This window comes from Petromyzon marinus, unplaced genomic scaffold (assembly GCF_048934315.1).
Source record: "Petromyzon marinus isolate PM22_M1 ecotype Great Lakes invasive population unplaced genomic scaffold, UKy_Petmar_22M1.pri1.0 PM_G_Scaffold_64, whole genome shotgun sequence".
Lineage (NCBI taxonomy): Eukaryota > Metazoa > Chordata > Hyperoartia > Petromyzontiformes > Petromyzontidae > Petromyzon > Petromyzon marinus.
This window is the reverse complement of record NW_027423018.1, coordinates 1-21,967: the sequence shown is the minus strand read 5'-3', so window position 1 is coordinate 21,967 and position 21,967 is coordinate 1. Positions and strand designations below refer to the sequence as shown.

The 21,967-nt window shown below is 43.6% G+C and overlaps 1 protein-coding gene across 2 annotated transcripts; it reads right to left on the bottom strand.

Annotated features, from left to right (window-relative positions):
• Nucleotides 1-8,480: 8,480 nt before the first annotated feature.
• On the bottom strand, nucleotides 8,481-20,027 carry LOC142919849 (speckle-type POZ protein-like). Of its 2 annotated transcripts, XM_076062507.1 has the most exons (9): nucleotides 19,924-20,027; nucleotides 19,262-19,351; nucleotides 18,927-19,078; nucleotides 15,316-15,443; nucleotides 14,355-14,532; nucleotides 12,909-12,964; nucleotides 12,354-12,476; nucleotides 11,185-11,330; nucleotides 8,481-11,022 (listed from the first exon to the last, which is right to left on the bottom strand). In XM_076062507.1, exons 2-9 carry the CDS (start codon nucleotides 19,318-19,320, stop codon nucleotides 10,989-10,991), a joined length of 876 nt encoding a protein of 291 aa, XP_075918622.1. In that variant the 5' UTR covers nucleotides 19,321-19,351; nucleotides 19,924-20,027; the 3' UTR covers nucleotides 8,481-10,988. The 2 variants fall into 2 exon arrangements, 1 of the variants encoding a protein (XP_075918622.1); XR_012938514.1 differs by lacking the exon at nucleotides 12,909-12,964.
• Between the last annotated feature and the right edge of the window lie 1,940 nt (nucleotides 20,028-21,967).

The window sequence follows — 21,967 nt, the reverse complement described above, 5'->3', positions numbered from 1 at the left end:
CATGGTCGGAACAGAGGAGGGGGAGAGAGACAGCTGCGAAGCCCTAGTATACTCCATGTTGTAAACCATACCATTAACCGTGGTGTGAGAGGTATTAAGAGGCAATGCTGGCGAAAGAGCTGCGGTCTGAAGGTCATCGTAAAATTACAATTAATTAAGAACAGAAATGATTTAACACATCTTTCCAGTGGTTACTAAGCCTGAATCCATCTTCTCGGTTGAAATTGTCTCTGTGCTTGTATATGTGAATGGCCTCATGAACGAATCTCTCATGGTAGCCAGTTGGTTTGCAAAGAACCTCCGTCTTGGAGAAGTCAATGTCATGTGAGCCCACTGAATTGTAACAGTGATCTGCCACGGCAGAGGAGTTCGTCTTACCGTGTTTCAAGTCTGCTTTATGTTCGCGGATGCGGTCCGAGATATGTCTTTTGGTTTCTCCAATGTAGCTACTACCACAGAGGCACTTTAGTTTGTAAACGCCCGGGTACTGTATGTCTGGAACAGCATCTTTTACAGATGGAATTAAATCACGGATTTTATGTACTGTGTTGAATCGGACCTGGATCTTGTGTTTATTCAGGATTTTGGAGATCTTTTTAGTGACCCCTGCAATGTAGGGTAAGGTGATGGTTTTGAGTGGCTCCACAAGAGGATCCTTCTTCATGACTGGAGTGATGGCTTTGCGGATTGTGTAGTCGGAGTAGCCATTAGCCCTGAGAGCCTGGTGTACGTGCTTGAGTTCACTGGTAATGTGTTCCTGGTCGGAAATGCATTGGGCTCTATGGTATAGAGTCTTGATGAGGCAGTTCTTCTGGGATGGATGGTGGTGGGAATCCGGTTTCAAGTAAGCATCTGTATGGGTAGCTTTCCTGTAGACAGAGTGGCTCATTGAACCATCATGTCTCCTTTTAATTAAGACATCCAGAAAGGGTAGTTTGCCATCTTTTTCGACCTCCATGGTAAATCTGATGGCTGGGTGTATGGAATTGATGTGGTCGCGGAATTGGTCTAGAGCAGGCTGGCCATGTGGCCAGATGACAAAGGTGTCATCAACGTACCTCTTCCATAAGGTCGGGCGTAGAGTGGCAGTCTGGATGGCGTCAGTTTCAATTTTTTCCATGAATACGTTGGCTACAACCGGAGATAGGGGGGAGCCCATTGGGGTGCCCTCAGTTTGTTTGTAGAAAGTTCCATTCCAGGTGAAGTATGTGTTGGTTAAGCAATGTCTCACCAGGGGGGGTACATCAGTATGCAGTCCTTGATGAACCAGGTCTTCAATGATAGCGATGGTGTCAGGTACCGGGACTTTGGTGAACAAGGACACCACATCAAAACTGACAAGCAGGTCGTTTGGGGACAGGGAAATGTCTTTGATTGTCGATACCAGGTGAGTAGAATTTAGTACCGCAGAGGTGGTTTTTCCAGTGAAAGGTCGCAGTATATCAGCCAGAAAACGTGCCAGTTTGTAGGTGGGGGAGCTGATAGTAGAGACGATGGGACGAAGGGGTGTATCTTCTTTGTGTATCTTTGGAAGGCCATATAATCTTGGTGGTCTGGCAGCAGAGGGTTTCAACGAGAACTGTTTGTTCTCATCAATTAATGCTGTTGAATCAGAGATAATTTTGTTCGTTTTGGTGACCAGGCTGTTGGTGGGATCTCTTTTTATTTTTTGTATAGCTGCCATCGTTGAGTAGTTCTTGAATTTTGTTGTTATATTCTGTTTTGTCCATGATGACAGTGGCAATGCCTTTGTCGGCTGAGAGAACGTCGTTCTCTCAGCCGACAAAGGCAATGCCAAAAAGATCTGAAATCGCTGCAACCTTCAAAAACGCTAAGATGCCAGCTAGCAACCTCAGCAAAGATGAGCGTTTTGAATTATATAAATTAAAAAAGAGGGATGATATTGTAGTCCTCTCAGCTGACAAGGGCAATGCTACTGTCATCATGGATAAAATAGAATACAACAACAAAATTAAAGAATTACTCGACGATGGTAGTTATACAAAAATAAAAAGAGATCCCACCAACAGCCTCGTCACACAAACCAACAAAATAATTTCTGATTCAACCGCATTAATTGATCAATCTAAACAGTTTTCGTCGAAACCTTCTGCTGCCAGGCCACTAAGATTATACGGCTTACCAAAAATACATAAAGTAGATACACCCCTTCGTCTCATCGTCTCTACTATCAACTCCCCCACCTACAAACTGGCTCGTTTTTTGTCTGAAATCCTGCATCCTTTCACTGGAAAAACCACCTCTGCGGTACAAAATTCTACTCACCTGGTATCGACAATCAAGGGTATTTCCCTGTCCCCAGACGACCTGCTTGTCAGTTTTGATGTAGTTTCCTTATTCACCAAGGTTTCTGTACCTGACACCATCGCAATCATTGAAGACTTGGTTCATCAAGGACTAAACACTGAGGTACCCCCCCTGGTGAGACACTGTTTAACCAATACATACTTCACTTGGAATGGAACTTTCTACAAACAAACTGAGGGCACCCCAATGGGCTCCCCCCTATCTCCGGTTATAGCTAACATTTTCATGGAGAAATTTGAGACTGACGCCATCCAGACTGCCACTCTGCGCCCAACCTTATGGAAGAGGTACGTGGATGACACTTTTGTCATCTGGCCACATGGCCGGCCTGCTCTAGACCAATTCTTCGACCACATCAATTCCATACACCCAGCCATCAGATTTACCATGGAAGTCGAAAAAGATGGCAAGCTACCTTTTTTGGATGTCCTAATTAAAAAGAGACCTGATGGTTCAATGAGCCACTCTGTCTACAGGAAAGCTACCCATACGGATGCTTATCTGAAGCCGGATTCCCACCACCATCCATCACAGAAGAATTCTCTCATCAAGACTCTGTATCAAAGAGTCCAATGCATATCCGACCAGGAACACATAGACAGTGAACTCAAGCACGTACACCAAGCTCTTAAGGCTAATGGTTACTCCGACTATACAATCCGCATAGCTATCACTCAAACCATGAAGAAGGACCCACTTGAGGAGCCTTTCAAAACCATCACTTTACCCTACATTGCGGGGATCACAAAATAGATGTCCAAAATCTTGAATAAACACAAGATCCAGGTCCATTTCAACACATTACATAAAATCCGTGATCTGGTTCCGTCTGTAAAAGATGTGATTCCGGACATACAATACCCTGGTGTCTACAAACTAAGTTGCCTCTGTGGTAGTAGTTACATTGGAGAAACCAAACGCCATGTCTCAGACCGCATTCGTGAACACAAAGCAGACCTTAAACACGGTAGGACCAACACCTCGGCCGTGGCAGATCATTGTTATAATTCAGTAGGCTCACATGACATTGACTTTTTCAAGACAGAGGTTCTTTGTAAGCCATCTGGCTACCATGAGAGATTCGTTCATGAGGCTATCCACATATACAAGCACAGAGACAATTTCAACTGAGAAGATGGATTCTGGCTTAGCAATCATTGGAAAGATTTGATAAACCATTTCAGGTCTTAATTGATTGTTCACGCTTACAGTGGCTTTCAGACAGCATACATTAAAATTTTTCGTCTCCCCCCTCCTCTTTTCAGAACATAGATGGACTAGTCCTTCTAAATATACTGCCAAATCACTGCGTGTGGCGCTAACGTTTTTATAAATAAATACACCGTTTAAAAATAAATATATGCAAACCGACACACCTGATGACGACCGTTTGTGTTATGGTCGAAACGTCGTGAGAATTTTTATTGTTTTATATATATTTGATTATTTTATTGTTTCCCTTCAACGTGACTTTACCGAAAGAACTAAGAAAAAGAGAAATCCATGTTTAGGAGTCTGTCTCCTTCCTGTTTTATTTCCTCGTAATGATGAATATTTCATATTTTCAGATTCTGGTTAATGTATCAAGATGCGTTAAAATTGTGGGAAAGATATGTGACCGTTAGTCATTATACCCTGGTCAATGCAGGTTGGTGAGAAAACTCACCCGACGTGGATAACCACACACCACTTCCACTCAGATGACCCCAACCACTCGGGACTCAAGCAGATACACGGATAGCACCGGGAGGTCTTCATCCAGCTGTGGATTGACCGTGGTCAATGATGACATTCAATGTTTAAGGTGTAGTAGCGGTGCAATTGTTAGCGCAATGCACTATGAACCCAGCAGCGACTCAAGTTTGATTACTGATCATGGATGACATCACTAGCGAGTGATATCTGAACTAATTCTGGGCACCTACCTGTCCACCAATCCACACTGACCAATGTGGTGAATGATGGTCAAACAACCCCCATGGCAGAAACATCGTGGTGGAGGAATTTATCCAGCAGTGGATCGACAAAGGTCTTCACATTTAAATAAAATGTTTAGTGCCAAGTGATTGGACTACACATTTTAATTCTAGATTTAAAGCTTTCGTGACTGCTAGGATCCATACTCTTTGGTTCTATTGGGTAAAGTCAGCGCTGTCCTCCAGACAGTCTCGTCCCTTCACCTGATGAAGGCCGCTTGTGTTGTGGCCGAAACGTCGTGATTTTTTGTTATGTTATTTTCACCTACGTGACTTTACCCAATAGAACCAAAGAGTACTACACATTTTACCCAGCAGAATGGCGGTGAGTGTCGCACGCGCAAAACGAAATTGTCTCGCAAGTTCACAGTGTCATATTGTGCGTCTTCATTCTTTGTGCCGTCTGCCTTTTGCGCAGGCCAAGCGCGACATCCCGTGTAGTCACGGTGCTGTCACTGATCACCAATCGATTATATAATTACTGCACCTGAATGAGTTAAATGAAGACGTCACCCTACTGCTGCTCTATTTAAGACCGGGAGCAAGTGAGGGCTTTACCATTCTGGCGAATTGCCCGATGATGCTGGATGTAATTACCAGCGAAACGTCGTATTCAAGCTGTAAATGTTGTGGATTCACCCTTCAACACAGCGGTGGGCTGATGTAGTGAACTCTTTTGTCTTTTGTCAACGTGACACTTTTTTGCTGATTGGCCGTGTCGGGTGGTGGAGGGTTACGACACATTTATAACTAACGCGATCTAACCCAAAAACCTTTATTTTGAATCACGACACTAATTACACCATAACTAGCTACGTGTCCACCAGGCTAACTACACTAATTACAACGTAACTAGCTACATAACCACCAGGCTAACTACACTAATTACACCGTACCTAGCTGCGTAACCACCAGGCTAACTACAATAATTACACCGTAACTAGCTACGTGACCACCAGGCTAACTACACTAATTACACCGTAACTAGCTACGTAACCACCAGGCTAACTACACTAATTACACCGTAACTAGCTACGTGACCACCAGGCTAATGACACTAATTACACCGTAACTAGCTACATAACCACCAGGCTAACTACACTAATTACACCGTAACTAGCTACGTGACCACCAGGCTAACTACACTAATTACACCGTAACTACACTGGGAGTAGCTACAACGGACAGGACCCCAGCTTGGGTCCAGGTCCACGTGTTGGTGACTCTTCACGGACGTCGAATGTAGATCTTCAGGATGACAACAGCAATTCTGGGGACCCAGCTTATATCCTCCGTGGTCGTGGCTGGTCGCACCCTTGGCCACGACCACCTTCTAGAATCCTCGAGCAGGATCTCGCCCCGACACGTGACCACCCCTAGCCCCCCACTTGGGGACCCTGTGTAGACTTTACCAGTCACGTGTTCTCCGGGGTCAACCAGAGTGCCATGGCCTAAAGTAACCCGATTCCATGGCTGACACTCTCACACCCCATCCTGTAGGGGTCGGCAATGCACACCTGAGCGTGGTGTCACTCAGCGCTATGACTCAGCGCTCACAGAGCCTCCTCTAGGGCCAGCACGACACCCACATACAAGTGGTGTCCACGATGTGAGTACATCGCACGCCGTGCCTCTCTAGGGCCTGCATTACACAGTGACATCCACGATGTCACTATATACGTGGTGTCCACGATGTGAGTACATCGCACACCGTGCCCCTCTACCGCCGGCATTACACAGCGACGTCTGCGATGTCAGTACATCTGCATTCCTCTTTCCATCCCGGAGTAACTCTCAGCATGCACCGCTCCACGCTTTTTTCCTAAATACTTTTCAGCTTTTGTTCCATGTTCTTGTTTGATAATTCTTATTTATCACCGGTGCTATGGTATAAGCCATGGTCCTTGTGTATTCTGTGCAATGGCATGGACCATAAATAGCTCGGCACACACCCGGCTTGTTGATGTCCAATTGAACGATGCAATGCGGTGGCACTTGAACCTTAAAGCAGGATCCACAATCCTGGCTTCTCGAGTTGCCACGCATCACTTCCCCATCCATTTGCCTCAATACTGCAACTGTCCGGGAAGCACAGCAAATCGTGGAAAAACGAACGTCTCCCCATCCACTCGGATCTCAATACAGTCCCTCGCCAGCACTCGAGTCGCGCAAGCCTTTTTGGACCCACGCGCTTAACCTTCAACAATGTAACTTCAAACGTGATATTCTTGGGTCTTTCGGTAAAGTCACGTAGATAGGTTCAAAGAAAATAACAAAAAAACTACGACGTTTCGATCACAGCACAAGCAATCGTCATCAGGAGAGCAATCTCATTATCTCTGAGATCAGGGCTAGGCCAGCCCTGAACAAGATCCGTTGACTCGATCAAGTGACTCACATTTCTGAAGAGATGCCGCAACACTAAGGTAATACCGATCGCCTTCACACTGACATCTGCTGTTGTCACTTCTCCCAATGGTAAACGGATCTTGTTCAGGGCTGGCCTAGCCCTGATCTCAGGGATAATAAGATTGCTCTCCTGATGACGATTGCTTGTGCTGTGATCGAAACGTCGTAGTTTTTTTGTTATTTTCTTTGAACCTATCTACGTGACTTTACCGAAAGACCCAAGAATGTGAATTCCTGCAGTCACGAAAGCTTTAAGTCAACATTCAAACGTGATTCTTGGAAATCCGAATGAAGTCCACAAGACACAAACACCTCATGAAAGACCCGATGTAAAAGGTACCTGGCTTCGATCTTCCGTAAAGCTTACGGGCTACCTTAAACAACATCCGGTCGATGCACAAAAAAGGAAAATAGAAAAAACTCTCCAGTGTGCGACTGGGCTCACCCAGAACCATGGAACATATAACAATTCAATGCCCGATTCACAAACATAATGGAGGCATTACAGTGATACAATCTGCTACAGCTGACGCAGTCATCCGGCTCTACCACCTCAAAGAAACATTATTGTAGTTGCTACACGTCTGCACATACGAATAAGATGTTTGTGAAACTTGAATCGATGTGGTCATGCTATAGAAAGCTGCTGCACTGGCTGAAATTGTCAGTTTGTATTTATGCATGTTGTTGTTGCAACGCGTTTTCTCAGTGGTCCGTGAACAGTACACGTCGTGTTGAGTGACCAGAACGACACGTACTGCCCCTTCGAGCTTAGTTGTTCCCCTAACTGATAAATGGAGGCTAATGAAAACACTGTTCGTACAGACGTGTCTAATGCCAGACAAGACATTGATGTATGGCACCAATTACCGCAAATGCGAGCTGTTACCTGAGCAAAATGTAACCAAGCAAAAAGTACATTTAAAATGAATAAATCCAACACTCAGTTCAGCAGAAAATACTGAACGTATGACCACCAAAAATAGAATGCGACTTCTAGATTTGAAGCTTTCGTGACTGCAAGGATGAAATTGTCAGTTTGTATTTATGCATGTTGTTGTTGCGTTGCAACAACAACATGCATAGTGGTATTCCAAACTCCCAGGGTGGTGTATTATCATCTTGTGCTAATTCCAAGCTTTGTCAGTGGTGCGTTTCATGCTAATTTCCTTTGTCAGAGCGTTTGTTGTTTGCCCCCTCACAGCTTAAAGGGAGGCGACCAGCGCTTGGCTTTCTTCACTCCAACGCTGCCCGCTGGACAGGTTGGTCCCTTCACCTGATGAAGGCCGCTTGTGTTGTGGCCGAAACGTCGTGATTTTTGTTGTTTTAATTTTTTTACCTACGTGACTTTACCGAATAGAACCAAAGAGTAAGAATGCCACTTATAATTATACACATTAAACAGGATGTAATTGAATGGAGTGGTGGCACTAGGAAACTGACGAAACAACCAGTTCAATTCCCAGCCACAGTTAACATCAGTGGGTGAAGAATGACCGACATGGTGTGGTGAGGCCTTCGTTTAAGCAGTGGGTTGACAAAACGCTGTAAATGATGAACAGTGAACACATTACAATTCTCCAGTGAACTGTTTATCAACACATGGTAAACATGCCTTTAAAAGTGGCAAGGAAATATACACTTAAGTTTACCTTTGGCTCCAAAATACAACTTGTTAAAATGTTGCTGTTGGGTGTCAATTGAAATTTTACATATCCACATATCTGTAACATTCCCAGAGTAAAGAACATGACAACTTAAACTGGACATATTTCCAGGTACATTCATGTTTATTCAACTTTTAAATACACTGCAAAATAGATTCAAAGCTTTCGTGACTGCAGGAATGACTCTTTGGTTCTTTCGGGTAAAGTCGTGTAGTAATTTCTTTCGACGAGACTTTACCGAAAAAAGTGTAACACTGCAAAATGTCATAAATGAAAATATTAACATTATCAAAAACAATTTTAATGAAAAAAATGTGGAATAAGTGGTGCAGAGCTAAAAGCAGCTTTTTTTCTTATATCCAAATACTGATTTCTAGAAGAGATCAGATAACGGTAATATATTTACCATATGAAAAGGGTTTATATTGCCATTTATAATGCAAATCAATTTAGAAAACACGTAATATACAAAGAATGGTTCATTTTGCAATTCCAATCATCTGCTGACAATTCATTGTAAAAGGGCCTTACAAAACATTTATATTACATCCAAAACAGTATTATCTGTAATGGAAAAAGATAAAAGGTCAAACATTGGGGCACTATGCCGCATTACTAGCTTCAAGTTTATATTTTTGTATTACAATTGTAGCAACATTTTTTTATTAAACCAATTAACATATTTTCATCTCTGAATATGCATAAAAACTCGTGGGAAGAACCCAAAACTGTCTTGCATGCAATCACACTTTTTCAAAACACACACTTTTTACAAAGACCATATTATTATTTCTGCAATTATATATATTTTTTTGGCAGTTACAGTATATCCATTTTCCAATAAACATTTACATTTGGCGCAAAGTATTTTCAATTTCGGAAGTCATACAAGGCAACAATTTGAAGAGTACATTATCGGTAACTGCCTGATACATTTCAGGGTTCAATTAGTCCACCGCACTGGCTGCACTCTGCTAAGAGTTTTTGTCACACTCACTTACGACAGCATAGACTTGCTGCAGATTAGAACCCCAATCAGATTTCAATGCTTTAACTCTCACCATGACAACAAATAACTTCCCCGAATCACCTAATCAGTTTTTAATTGAATAGGTAGAGTGCAATGTACCATATACATCTTTAGCATCAAATATATATAAGGACGAAACTAAAATATTAAACAAATAACAAAATAAATAGACTGCTTACAACACTGGCTATCCTTAATTTTGCATGTATTATCCAACTTGTTTTGTACGTTTAACACGTAAAAAAACCTCCAACATTCTCGTCGTTTGCATTTGTTCATATCCCAACACATTGCATTAGATTGTAATATTCTTCAAATCGACTCAAATCCATGACACTGCTCATTTGTTGTACTTTCATATTATATCCTGCAGCTTTGAATATTATTTAAATCTGTGCTTCCAAATCTATGTGTGTAATCCTTCAAAGCTTATGCAATTTTATGTACAATTTAATTTTAAGTGAGAGGTTACGTAAAACAGCGCTGATGCAAAAATTATGGTCCTTCCAATCACGTAAAACTCTGGGTTGACATGATGCTACGAGTTGGTAATAGATGAAATTCATAATAAAAACAAATCATTACAATATAATACGAAACAAAACTTAGAAACACAGCACATCTTGTTTCCGTGAATACAAACTACTAAATTGATGGAAATAAGATTTACTTTTGTTGTAAGTCAAAAATCTTTGGGTCATACATGAAAGCCCATACAAGCAAAAAAGTGAAATGCTATGAACTGCGTAACATGGCCAAATTGATGCTGTGCCTTGCCTTTTCTTACACCGAGTACTCCATCCATGCTTTGTTATACGCAGGATACACGACTGCAATGTTATCTTTGTCAGTCTTCAAACTCGGCAATCATAGTACTCCTGTTCTAGTCAATGCATAAGCTGTCTGTGCAATGAAAAATCAATCTGAAAAGTTTACCTCTTGAATTAAGGCCTTATATGGCTTGGCACATTCTTATCTTTCAGAACTGGTTGTTCTCTATGCCACTATCTGTAACCTTGAGTACACAGACACTGGACGAATACTCATCCTTCATGTTAAGGTAGACATTGCAGGGTTTTAGACCATTCTGTTTTTACTTAACTAAACAATTGAACCAAATTGTCCTGCCACCTAGGGACAATCACATCGAACGTTTTATTTTACACTCTCTCAATTGGGATATGTCGTGGTGTTTATTAGGCTGTAGTTTTCCATTTTTTCTACATATGTACTTGTTTATAGAGTTGTAGATGTATAGATGTAGCACTATATTACATGGTAAAGTGAATTTGGCCACCTTTTTGTGAAAGTAAATAAATTTGCTTAAATTAACATTATTTTCAAAGCAGAGGAAAGTTGGTAGTCTGATGCAAAGTCTTCACGGTTGTTTGCATGGAGGCCACAGGTAAATAACCGCACCGTGCAGCCCAAGTTTTCCTGGTCATAGATGTTCTTTGCCTGCCACCGTTAAGTCTGTTTGAGACGCTTGCATGGAGGTCCCAGCTGTGGAGACTGGGCCGTGGCCAAGGCACGGAAAGCATCCGCAACCAGGTGAGGGCGAGACAGAACCATGGACTTTCAGCCCGCCGTCTCCATTACGTCCATCGCATGACTGCAAGTACAAGTCAGGGTTAAGCGAGCTCCTAATAAGCAGTGTCTATAAGGATTGGGGCAAACGGTTAGTCTCCATTAAAAGGGACTGTAATGCAAATTGCCATGTAAGCATCATCAATGTTACGCAGCTCAGTGACAGTCACACTCTCACTAGACTTGCCTGTTTATTATGAAGTCAATGGCCCGGGCCTTCAACTGCTCTGCACTGTGCAAATCGGCCAAGATCAAAGTCTCTGCAACATTTTCCACCGACAAGTTTGTGCATAGTGCCTCCTCGCACATCACCTTCAACCTCTCTAATGCATACTTGAGAAAAGTAAAAACAAAGTGCAATTTCAGTATTAAGAACACTATTTTCTCTACCTATTTCGCTTGTATAACATTCCCTCACCCCATGAACTACTTTATAAACGCAGTATACAGCAGTCAAATGTTTGAGAATTTTCTTAAAACATGGCATCAACCTTTCAGCATATTTATGTTTTAAGTCATGTATTTATTGATCTCTACTATAATTAGGGGTCCTTGTCCTAAACTTTATTATATTGGTTACAAAGTCATGCAAATTACAAAGGAGGTGAGATGTTGTTTTCCAAGAGCTTAAAGAGTTTGGTTGTTAAGCTGATAAACAATGCAACTGCAAGCCACCATATTTCAACTCTAGCAGAATATGAAACTTTAATGAACAAAGCTTAAACATGCGACTTTATACGATTTGTATTCTTATTTTATTACAATCGCTTTAGGAACTATTGAATATGATGTTCCAGAAGGGAGAGTAATGACTCTTAACTGATTATCTGGCAGATCTTCAGGAACAGCAGGATATCCGTTTCCTTAATAAAAGTATATTTGTTCCAATTTATTTCTATACAGCCATGCCACATCAAACAATCTTTTAAAACACTTCCCTTTATTTTATTACTAATTGTATCAATTGTTAATGTGATTAACAAAAAACCCTCAATACAAGAACACACAGCCAAATGGTTGCACTTAGGATAAAAATGCTGCATGTGAATGCACTTCAATGCACACGTACTAGCCTCTAGCATGGACTAATACCAGTTTGACATTCAATTCCATTGTGAAATTGCATGACAATTTATATTTTTTGTTGAAAATTCAATCATCTCCCAGGACATCAATTCCAAAACCTGAAAGCACTAATGTGAACGTCTGCATCATATACATTTGCTATTCATATTATTTGTGACATGGGCTTTAGAAAATACCTAAATGCTGTTTTAATTTCACTTGCGACCTACAACTGCATACCGATACATCACAAGGTGGTGCGATCTCATGTTAACATTTTAAGCGTGTAACCTTGTCAGCAGCGGCCAGCAGGTCATCGGCCATCTTCTCGAGGTTTGGAGCCCTTCCCGTATAGACAAAACGCATCATTTCCTTGAACACGTCAGGCTCCACATCATTAATCTCCACTCGATTCTGCAAGGTAGCAACACAATATATTCAAATTAACTTCGGCATATATTGGGAGACGAAAATATAGCATTCAATTAAATAAAATAAACATCCGTTATATCTACACAACACATGTAAAGTGGCTCCATTAAAGTTGTATTCAACTTGCCGATGACTATTTATTGCGCGTAATAAATCCATTCTTGACACACATGCAATGGCCTTCTGTGAAATGTTGTATAAAAAATAGCTATAAAATACAATCTAACATTCCCTCGGAATGAATACTTTTTGATAATAAATGTGCAATGCGCCAAAAGAGTTACTAGGGTAATAGTTCAACATTTGACAGCACTCTCAAGAGATACTTATCAACCGATCCATTGTGACAAATGCACCTTGGAAATGTATGATCACAGTATTAATGTGCTGTATTAAGATTGCATTTAAAGATACCTTTTTGCTCTCTTCCATTTCATGTTCAAACATAGCATTAAAAACAAGTGACCGACCTGAAAAAGGTAAAGCAACTGTTAACAAATACAGTGAAACCTTCGATTGCGAGAATAATTTGTTCCGGAAACGTATTTGTAATCCAAAGCACTCGTATATCAAAGCACTCGTATATCAGTTGTGATCACGTGACGCTCGGCAGACAAAGCGTATACGTACTACTCGTATTGCAAAACCTCACTCGTTTATCAAATTAATATTTATTAAAAAATTTGGCTCGTCTTGCAAAACACTTGCAGACGAACTTACTCGCAATTCAAGGTTTTACTGTACAGTTAATTGGAAAAACACCGGAATGTGGTACAGACACATTTAGATGTTATATCTAGAGATCAAATAATCTAGATACAAAAGAGGTACAATCCAGATCCATATTTTATTTCATATGGCATATCCATTACAGATTTGTCAAACATGGACGCAAATAAATGTCCAAATTAGAGGCTCAAAACCTACACCATAATTGCATTGTGTAAAATGAATTCCTGCACAACGATGATATAGTGAAGTAAATAAAAACGGAATAAAAACTTTAGCAACAGGATTATTAAATATGTTTATCTCTCACATAATACAATATTACATTTATATATATGTAGTGACATCGCGAATGTCATTGTGTAATGCCGGCTATAGAGAGGCACGGCGTGCGATGTATTAACATCGTATTAACATCGAGGGCACCACGTGGATGTGGGTGCAGTACCGGCCCGAGAGGGGCATGGTGAGCGCTGTCTGACAGTGCTGAGTGGCACCACGCTCTGCGTGCGGTGCCGACCCCTACAGGATAGGGTGTGAGAGTGCTGGCCATGGGAATGGGGTTACCAAGGGCCATGGCACTTGACCCCGAAGGACACGTGACCGGTAAAGTGTACACAGGGCCCCCAGGTGGGGGCTAGGGGTGGTCACGTGTCAGGGCCGGGAACCCGCTAGAGGATTCCAGAAGATGGTCGTGGCTAAGGGCGGAGCCACCCCCGCCACAGAGGATAAAAGCCGGGTCCCTGAGAGGGACCGGCTGCTGTTGTTCATCCTTAAGAATCTACGTCCTACAAGAGTCACCAACACGTGGACCCGGACCCCGTGTAATTAGTGTAGATAGCCTGGTGGTCCACCACCATAGGTTGTTCATGTGTTAAGGGGTAGTACCCCGTGTGTTGGTTGAAGAAGTGCGTCTGTGACTCAGTTGAATTCATTACACATATTTACTGATGTATCCTTTAACAAAAAGCATTACAAATTGACGTAAGCATTTGCCAGTGTTAGTTAATAAAATTCAGTGTAAAACAGGAAATGGCTGTAGTTGATTACCCCAAACTAATTACAGTATCATTAATTATATGGTTCTATTGTACACTAAACGACGCATGTGTTGCTTGTTGTGGCACAGACCTGCCAATACGGCCTTGTGGGCTTTAAACTCCTGGCCACCAACACGAAGCAGGCAGTCAGTGAAGCGGGAATTGTCCCAGATCTCCCCGAAGTCAACTGCCAGCCGGCAATCTGGTACTTTGAATGTACTCATGCTGGATTGACCAGAAATGTTCACGGAATCCTGCCCCACACTAACCTGCATAAACATCAACCAGCTTTGAGAAGGCATTTGATGATTTTTTTTTACAAATCCTCACTTAACTTCACATTTTGCATGAAGATGTAGGCTTTGGTTCAATCAAGCAAGCAAATCTGCACAAACATCCTATATCAGAACAAGTGTTGTGAATAATGCCAAAATAGTGGTCCGTGAAATGTTTTTCATATTAATCAATTTTCATTCTATATTTTTGTCAAGTTATTTTACACTGTATAAACAGTTTCAACAGGTAGTGAGGCCCCTAATTATGGGTTCTGCACAGCAACAGAGGAAGTGAACAGCCCTCCTTGATGTGCTTCCTTTCATTATCAAAAATACTTGTATTTTGTAAAGGATTTTAAAGGTAAAAAAATTTAATCTGGTGATTAAAAGGACCCCCCCAAGGACAATAAACATTTACATCAAACTGGCTGATGTCCGAGAATAGGAAAAGGAATTCATGTGGCGACATTTAAACAAAACACATTATGTAATACCTGACATTCTAGTTTATAAAAATGTCAAGGTTTAAATATAAACACTATCCAGAGGGAGAAAACCTAAAAAAAATTACGCTTGATTATTTAATTGTTGTGCTATGTTAACTCTAGCACCAGTGGAGGAAAAAAGTGCTTGGAAAACTCATGTTAACAATTTCCTTGTATGGAACAGGGAAAGTAATTATTACAATCTTCAATTAAGTAGAATATTGACTCCAACTGTGCAATTGTAATGAATAAAATAGAAAATTACACAATAGCCGCAGCATGTCATACTTACTTCACCAAAGAGTGTCAGTTTGTTATCTGGAAGCAAGCTATTAGATTCATCAAGCAAAAAATCTCTTCGAATGAATTTTTTAAATCCCCAGTCTTTTCCTTGGACAAAGCGGTATGCTCGCGGGGTCTCTGTAAAAAAATAGGTTTCAAACAATACTCACCAGTTCTTACAATAAACTGTGGTAATTTCATGTAATGGGAAAAAAAAACTTCATTATATTTTCAAAATGTAAAGATAGCAATGTATTCTAAAGCCCTGCGCCACGGTGGCAGTCAACTACCTCGCCTGGTATATAGGTCATGGGTTCGATCTCAACCCTGATGCCTGTATATTTGGAGTCTGCATGTTCTCCTTGTGCTTGCATGTATTTTTATCCAGGTCTTCCGGTTTTTCCCTCCATATTTATAAAAATCCAGAGTATTTGGCTGCTATGCATTTCCACACAATAAGCCATCTCGTTAGGCTATTGTTTGTGGCCAGGGCACTTCTGAAAAAGAGCTATGTACAGTGAGGAAAAAAAAGTATTTGATCCCCTGCTGATTTTGTACGTTTGCCCACTGACAAAGAAATGATCAGTCTATCATTTTAATGATAGGTTTATTTGAACAGTGAGAGACAGAATAACAACAAAATCCAGAAAAACGCATGTCAAAAATGTTATAAATTGATTTGCATTTTAATGAGGGAAATAAATATTTTACCCCTCTGCAAAACATGACCTAGTACTTGGTGGCAAAACCCTTGTTGGCAATCACAGAGGTCAGACGTTTCTTGTAGTTGGCCACCTGGTTTGCACACATCTCAGGAGGGATTTTGTCCCACTCCTCTTTGCAGATCTTCTCCAAGTCATTAAGGTTTCGAGGCTGACGTTTGGCAACTCGAACCTTCAGCTCCCTCCACATATTTTCTATGGGATTAAGGTCTGGAGACTGGCTAGGCCACTCCAGGACCTTAATGTGCTTTTTCTTGAGCCACTCCTTTGTTGCCTTGGCCGTGTGTTTTGGGTTATTGTCATGCTGGAATACCCATACACGACCCATTTTCAATGCCCTGGCTGAGGGAAGGAGGTTCTCACATGGCCCCGTCCATTTTCCCTTTGATGCGGTGAAGTTGTCCCGTCCCCTTAGCAGAAAAACACCCCCAAAGCATGTTTCCACCTCCATGTTTGACAGTGGGGATGGTGTTTTTGGCGTCATAGGCAGCATTCCTCCTCCTCCAAACACGGCGAGTTGAGTTGATGCCAAAGAGGTCCATTTTGGTCTCATCTGACCACAACACTTTCACCCAGTTGTCCTCTGAATCACTCAGATGTTCATTGGCAAGCTTCAGACGGGCATGTATATGTGCTTTCTTGAGCAGGGGGACCTTGCGGGCGCTGCAGGATTTCAGTCCTTCACGGCGTAGTGTGTTACCAATTGTTTTCTTGGTGGCTATGGTCCCAGCTGCATTGAGATCATTGACAAGATCCTCCTGTGTAGTTCTGGGCTGATTCCTCACCGTTCTCATGATCATTGCAACCCCACGAGGTGAGATCTTGCATGGGGCCCCAGACCGAGGGAGATTGACAGTTCTTTTGTGTTTCTTCCATTTGCGAATAATCGCACCAACTGTTGTCACCTTCTCACCAAGCTGCTTGGCAATGGTCTTGTAGCCCATTCCAGCCATGTGTAGGTCTACAATCTTGTCCCTGCCATCCTTGGAGAGCTCTTTGGTCTTGGCCATGGTGGAGAGTTTGGAATCTGATTGATTGCTTCTGTGGAAAGGTGTCTGTTATACAGGTAAGCTGAGATTAGGAGCACTCCCTTTAAGAGTGTGCTCCTAATCTCAGCTCGTTACCTGTATAAAAGACACCTGGGAGCCAGAAATCTTTCTGATTGAGATGGAGTCAAATACTTATTTCCCTCATTAAAATGCCAATCAATTTATACAATTTTTGACATGCGTTTTTCTGGATTTTGTTGTTGTTATTCTGTCTCTCACTGTTCAAATAAACCTACCATGAAAATTATAGACTGATCACTTCTTTGTTAGTGGGCAAACGTATAAAATCAGCAGGGCATCAAATACTTTTTTTCCCACACTGTAGCTCAGTGGGCCTTGCCTGGTAAAATAAAAATAGTTCAGTTTAGCTTTTAACTTCAAGGTAGATGAAAATCAGACCTGGATTTAAGTGTATGAAGATATAGTTCATATGGATTAGGTGAATGTGTTTGTGTATTAATAATGCTTGTCTTTGTAAACATGGTTGTGTGACGTGAGTTACATGTTCAAATAAACCTACCATGAAAATTATAGACTGATCACTTCTTTGTTAGTGGGCAAACGTATAAAATCAGCAGGGCATCAAATACTTTTTTCCCACACTGTAGCTCAGTGGGCCTTGCCTGGTAAAATAAAAATAGTTCAGTTTAGCTTTTAACTTCAAGGTAGATGAAAATCAGACCTGGATTTAAGTGTATGAAGATATAGTTCATATGGATTAGGTGAATGTGTTTGTGTATTAATAATGCTTGTCTTTGTAAACATGGTTGTGTGACGTGAGTTACATGTTAACATTACCAAAGACAACACCAAAGCAAATACTAAGAAAAAAACATGAAAGTTTAAAACAAAAAGATAGATTTAGACTCTCAGAGAAATGTTAATAGCCTTAGCAAAGCACAGTAAATGTATGGATGTCATCACTTAAAATAGTTATCGCGCATTGAAAGAGTATCCTGAAAGTAATAAGGCAATTATAAAACAAACAATATGAACCACTAAAGCAAGGTAAAGGAGAAGTGTGAAATGGGATGAAAATGCCAACCTTTGTAAAACCACCAGAAATGAATAAAAAAATGGATGAGAATACAAACAAAAATAATGAAGTTGTAATAAACAGTGAGTGCAAGCAGAAAAAATAAAGCCGTCACTTGATAAATTACAATGGAATAACACATGGTGAAGATTGTAAAACTAGGAAAAGAAATGTCCGTGAATGACAATGTCCAGGTACACTAAGCAAAATAAAATTATTATTGGAGGGTCAATATCATGGAAAACACAAAAATATGCATAATGGAAACTCCTGAAGGTGGAACAGGATCAAGATCACTTTTGGAATATGAATTTGATAATGAAAAGTTGCAATGTGCTACAGGATGAAAGATTCCAATCTAGTGCATATTACCTACTATGAAACACTGATTACAAATAGAAACACTGACAAATGGAATAAAACTACAAAGTACACAAAGCGTGGAGAGAAGTATGTTGAGAATTACAGTGAGAAACTGAAAGAGGAACACGTTGGTCAAATCAAAACGGCAAATTAGAGACATCATATTCACTGTTGTAAATATAGATTGGGCTTGGACAGGACACATCGCTAAATGGGATGGTTGATGGATGAGACTAGTGGCCGAATAGGAAGAAAAGTAAAGTACATGCCCAAGACGATGTCAAACGTAGACAAGGAGATATTAGATCAGCTCATGTGAAGGATGAGGGATGGTGTTCGTAAGGTTTATAAAATGTTTCAAGCAGTCGATAAATAATGGCTGATTATGATATAATCCTGTTACCAAATACACATATGACGTGAATTGATACTTTAATACAAGTAGTTTCACCCATAGCCTTGGTTTCCTCTCCCTTGGCATTAAGAATAGAAATCTTGAACTTGGCGTAGACTTCACTCTTGGGACAGCTGACCAATAACAAGGACAACGATAGGTAATCTTTGCTCTCTTCGTCAAAACCCTCGGGGTTTATGCGTAGGCACCTGATTGAACATATGAACAAGACATGGTCGTTAATATTAGGTGTGTATGTACGCGCAGACTACATTACTAAAACAATATAGTATGAACTAAAACATGCACTATGCAAAATTGTTCTAGTAAAGCACCTCCGTGAGCATTGTGATTTTTTTTTAATGTCATAAAATAGCCAGAATTTACTGTACCATTTCAATGTATCATTGGTGCCTGCTGAAAATGTAGAACTCTTGAGAACTTGGCCCATTTCTTCAAGACAGAAGCTTTACGACCTTAACCTGAAACACACGAGCACATAACAGCTATAAAGCTCATGCATTACCATAAATACATGACCATTGACAAACCCTCAAGTATTTCACCCACACATCTGAATATTGTGCTCAAAAAACACAAACTGTCTATAAGGAAAGAAACATTACTGTAAATGAAAGGGTCTTATTAGTGTTCTGGGATTACCTTGCATGTTCATTACTGCACAGCGTTAACACAACAAGTCTCAACATGTCATAGATTAGAGTGTGCAATAAAAGGCCTTTTTATTTTTTTATTTGATAAAAACTGCTGCCCCTTTTGTAAAAATACACTACCAGTCAAAATCAGAGACAATTATCTAGTATAATGTTGTTAGTGCAATTCTATGAACTTTGCAATCTGATGTACAAAAATAGCCTGTACAATGATAATCCATAATTGCACTTACACATAATTATGAAACCATTTTGGATGGCTTTGCGCGATGAACAAAAAAACGTGTAAAAGTTAAATACATTAGCCATGCGCATACTTTGATCGGCACAAGACGGGAGACCCGTTGAATGTGATTGGCCACAACAGGGGAACAAGTTACCTGTGTGTAGCACCAGCTTTCTGCGATGGGCACATTGGACATTTCAGACGGAGGTGGAGGGCTCGGGGCCCTGGACATGTTTGCATTGAATGCGAGGGAAGTGACATCATCAGGTGACATTAAGAGGGAAGTGACATCATGAGGTGACATTAAGCAGGAAGTGACATCATCAGGCGACATTAAGAGGGAAGTGACATCATCAGGCGATATTAACATGTAAGTGACTACGAGATTACGAGTTAAATGTTCTTGCTGTGGTTTTCACACCTGACGGTGATTGCTTGTGTTGCGGTCGGAACGTCGTGAGAGGGGAGGGAGGGTGGGGAGGGGAGGGAGGGGAGGGAGGGAGGGAGGGGAGGGAGTGGAGGGAGGGAAGGGAGTGAGGGAGGGATGGGAGGGGAGGGAGGGGTGGGAGGGAGGGAGGGGAGGGAGGGAGGGGGGAGGGAGGAGGAGGGAGGGAGGGAGGGAGGGAGGGGAGGGGAGCGGAGGGAGGGGAGGGAGGGAGGGAGGGGAGGGAGGGAGGGGAGGGAGGGAGGGAGGGAGGGAGGGAGGGAGGGAGGGAGGAGGGAGGGAGGGAGGGAGGAGGGAGGGGAGGGAGGGGAGAGGGAGGGAGGGAGGGAGGGGAGGGAGGGAGGGAGGGAGGGAGGGGAGGGAGGGGAGGGGGGAAGGGGAGGGGAGGGAGGGAGGGAGGGGAGGGGAGGGAGGGAGGGAGGGGAGGGAGGGAGGGAGGGGAGGGAGGGAGGGGAGGGAGGGTGGGACGGAGGGAGGGAGGGAGGAGGGGAGGGGAGGGAGGTGAGGGAAGAAGGGGAGGGAGGTGAGGGAGGAAGGAGGAGGGGGGAGGGAGGGGAGGGAGGGAGGGGAGGGAGGGAGGGAGGGGAGGGGGGAGGGGAGGAGGGAGGGGAGGGGGGGGAGGGGAGGGAGGGAGGGGGAGGGTGGGAGGAGGGGAGGGGAGGGAGGGGAGGGAGGGAGGGAGGGAGAGGAGGGAGGGGAGGGAGGGGAGGGGAGGGAGGGAGGGGAGGGGACGGAGGGGTGGAGGAGGGAGGGGAGGGAGAGGGAGGGGAAGTGGAGGGGAGGGGAGGAGGGAGGGAGGGGAGGGAGGGAGGGAGGGGAGGGAGGGAGGTAGGGGAGGAGGAAGGGGAGGCTGAGGGAGGGGGGGTGGGAGGGAGGGGAGGGAGGGAGGTAGGGGAGGGAGGGGAGGGAGGAGGGAGGGGGAGGTGGGAGGGAGGGGAGGGGAGGGAGGGGGAAGGGAAGGAAGAGAGAGGGAGGGAGGGAGGGAGGGAGGGAGGGGAGGGAGGGAGGGAGGGAGGGAGGGAAGGAGGGAGGGAGGAGGGGAGGGGAGGGAGGGAGGAGGGAAGGGAAGGGAGGGGGAGGGGAGGAGGAGGGAGGGAGGGGAGGGGTGGGAGGGGAGGGGAGGGAGGGGGGAGGAGGGAGGGCTGAGGGAGGGGGAGGGAGGGAGGGGAGGGAGGGGAGGGAGGAGGGGAGGGAGGGAGGGAGGGAGGGAGGGAGGGAGGGGAGGGGAGGGAGGGAGGGAGGGAGGAGGGAGGGAGGGAGGGAGGGAGGGAGGGAGGGAGGGGAGGGAGGGAGGGAGGGAGGGAGGGAGGGAGGGAGGGGAGGGGGGAGGGGAGGGAGGGAGGGAGGGAGGGAGGTAGGGAGGGGAGGGAGGGGAGGGAGGGAGGGAGCGAGGGGGAAGGGAGGGAGGGGAGGGGAGGGAGGGAGGGGGAGGGAGGGAGGGGAGGGAGGGAGGGAGGAGGGAGGGGAGGGAGGAGGGAGGGGGGGAGGGGAGGGAGGTGAGGGAGGAAGGGAGGGAGGTGAGGGAGGAGAGGGGGGAGGGAGGGAGGGAGGGGAGGGGGGAAGGGGAGGGAGGGGAGCGAGGGGAGGGAGGGAGGGAGCGAGGGGAGGGGAGGGAGGGTGGGGAGGGGAGGGGAGGGGAGGGAGGGAGGGATGTGAGGGGGGGAGTGGAGGTAGGGAGGGGAGGGAGGGGAGGGAGGGAGGGAGGGAGGGGAGGGGAGGGAGGGAGGGAGGGGAGGGAGGGAGGGGAGGGAGG

Excerpts from the sequence above, each read along its gene's own strand:
- LOC142919849 (XM_076062507.1), bottom strand. The coding sequence starts at position 19,320 with ATGGGCCAAGTTCTCAAGAGTTCTACATTTTCAGCAGGCACCAATGAT. Across the intron at positions 14,533-15,315 it reads AACTGACACTCTTTGGTGAA|GTTAGTGTGGGGCAGGATTC; the intron begins GTAAGTATGACA and ends ATGTTTATGCAG. Across the intron at positions 12,965-14,354 it reads CCACAAGGCCGTATTGGCAG|GTCGGTCACTTGTTTTTAAT; the intron begins GTCTGTGCCACA and ends TACCTTTTTCAG.